The sequence below is a fragment of the Alligator sinensis genome, unplaced genomic scaffold, assembly GCF_000455745.1.
Source record: "Alligator sinensis unplaced genomic scaffold, ASM45574v1 scaffold1140_1, whole genome shotgun sequence".
NCBI lineage: Eukaryota > Metazoa > Chordata > Crocodylia > Alligatoridae > Alligator > Alligator sinensis.
In genome coordinates this window covers 1175178-1177622 of record NW_005842441.1, presented here as the reverse complement: position 1 = coordinate 1177622, position 2445 = coordinate 1175178, and the positions used below count along the sequence as shown (strand labels likewise).

Genomic DNA, 2445 nt, shown 5'->3' with positions numbered 1-2445 from the left:
CCCCTGCAATCCGGCCCATAGAGTCACCCCAGTCCATTGCCTGCGGCAGAAGCAGCTGTTATAGTGGTTTCCAGAAAGTCCCGGACACCTCTTTGTTTATCATGAAGAAAAAAGCTGAGGCACAAGATTCAGTTCTCTTTTTACAGAGTTGTCTTCTCTTCCGCAGTGCTTTGCCACAGAGCAGGGCATAGGGGGTGGTTCCGAACAAGACACTAACATTCCCATCATGTACCCTGCACCCTGAGTCTCTTCCCTGCCTCTTCTCCAGCCCTCTCAGCCTGTGACTGTGACAGCAAGCCCACTGCTGGACTGGAGGTCCCTGACCAGTCAGAGAAAGACCTCCAGGAGCTCCATGGGGCTTCCCGGGTGTCTCCTGTTCATGGCTGGACAGTGCAACTACAGAAGCGTGGCTGCCAGTGCTGGAACTAGGATCACAAGGATCCCCATTCTCCTGGCATGGTTGTGGGGTGAGTGGCCTTTTCCCTTTGGTTTCTGTGCCATAGCTAGCAGATAACCTCCAGCACTGTTCATCCCATGGGATGTCACACACAGGGTATCTGTGTCTTGGGATTCAGGATTTGATTCTGCTTCTGGCTTTGGGAAGAGAGAGGGGACTAGGGATCAGAACAGGGGCTGACAATCAGGACTCCCGAGTTTCATTCCTCGTTCGTATTTCCAAGATTCAGTCTGTTAATGTTGGTAAGGAGCCTGTGTTGTGCATGCAAATATTGATCAAATGACATGTTGATGCCATTAATGGATGAATGGAAAAGTGTATTCAAAGTCAAGAAGTGATGTGCATGTATGATTAATGAAGTCAGCTGGACCAAAAAGCTCAGGAACTTGAATGTGGAGAAAGCTTGAAACTCCTTTATGTCAAGGGTGGAAAAAATAAACCTGTACCTCAAACAAGGAAGGGGAAAGGGGTCCAAGCCAGACTAGATGAATAATGACCACAAAAAGGGATATAAGCGGTAAGAAGAGAGCCTACAAGAAATGCAAACCTATGTCCTGGTGGTCAGGACACGAAGGGATATGATGAAAATTAAAACCATTACCAAAAGAGGGTTTAGCCATATAAATGGAAAGAGAGGAAGGAAAAAGAAGTGGGCAGAGAATGTGGGAGAGATTAAAGGTAATCTAGGCATAGCCCGTATGAATTCCTGTACACCAGCATTTCCCAAGCAGAGGGGTGCATCCCCATGCAGGGGGTGGGGGCAGGTGGAAGGCTGAAAGGTTTCTAGGAAGGGTGCAGCGATCAGAAGCAGGGGGACTTGGCAGTAAGGGAAGTGGTGGTGGCGGTGGAAAATTATCAACAATTGGTGACCGGGGAAATGAATGAAGTAGCATGAGAGTGACTGACAACTAGGATGGGGGGTGAACCCCAAAAGTTTGGGAAGTGCTGCTGTGTTTGGTAAAGAGCTGTTATCACAGCACAAGCCTTATCAAGATGCTACACTTCCCCAGCTGTGTAACTACAGGTTTTCACACACATACATGTAACCCGGGAACACCCAAGGGTGTGCCCATCCTCAATTGGAAGGGATAGATGAGGCAAGCGACCGTGCTGAGAGAGGCATACCTGTGATTTGAGCTCGGGTCCCTGTTTACCCTATAGAGTTAACTCCACACCAAAGCTCTTAACTATTTATAGTTTATGAAAGTATAATATATGTAGCAGCATTAAAATTGACCCATCTGAAGGAATAGGAAGGTCTGCCCTGTGGAGGGACAGCATGCGAAGAAACAGAGTTTGTCCTAGTAGGGACACTGTTTGCCCCAAGGGTGAGTGAAGCTGTTTTGGAGGTAGCCCTCTTGGAAGTGGGAGGGGTGATGTAACCCCAGCAGGGTTTGAATGAGAAACCTTAGGAAAAGGCCCGGAAGAGTCCTGGCCTGGGATTGGCTGAGAGCCTTGGTTAAAAGAGGGGAGCAGTTTTCCCAATGGGGAGAACAAAGGAGAGAGAGGGGGTGGGAGACAGGCTGGAGACCAGGGAAAGGATCTCCCCATGGCTGTCTCCCCCGAGAGCCCCTGGCAGAGCCCTGCAGACGTAGCAGCGAGGCTGCAACGAGAGTGCTGCACTTTCCCTTCGCCACCGAGCCCTGCGGGGCAGGACAAGAGAGGAGCTGCCTGTGAGGAGACTCCGAACCTGGGAAGACCCTCCTGCAAGCCCCTGTGTGGCTGGGTGAGCACAGCAGGGGAGGGGGACACAGGACCAGGGGGAGACTGCCCTGTTGTTTTCCCTTGTTAGTGAGAAGGCACTGGGGAGGGGCAGGCTCAGGTGCTGGAGGGATCCCTGGGCTAGAGGAGCAGGGACTGTTCCAGCCACCAGAACCCCTGGGCCAGGTTGGGCCCAGGGCGGTGGTGTGCTGTGAGCTGGGTAGGGTGCTATGAGGCTGTGCTGGGCAGGCGAAACTGTTACAACCTGCAGCCCACACAACGCTTAC

General features: G+C 51.5%; 1 protein-coding gene across 3 annotated transcripts in view; it reads left to right on the top strand.

Moving 5' to 3' along the window:
* Positions 1-207: 207 nt before the first annotated feature.
* The window catches only part of LOC102381418 (deleted in malignant brain tumors 1 protein-like), a 63329-nt gene continuing 61091 nt past the window's right edge, over positions 208-2445 (top strand). For all 3 annotated transcript variants that reach the window (XM_025212038.1, XM_025212039.1, XM_014523084.2), the window contains exon 1: positions 208-467. In XM_025212038.1, the coding sequence (XP_025067823.1) occupies positions 353-467 (115 nt within the window). In that variant the 5' untranslated portion in view covers positions 208-352. The remainder of the gene's footprint in view (positions 468-2445) is intronic.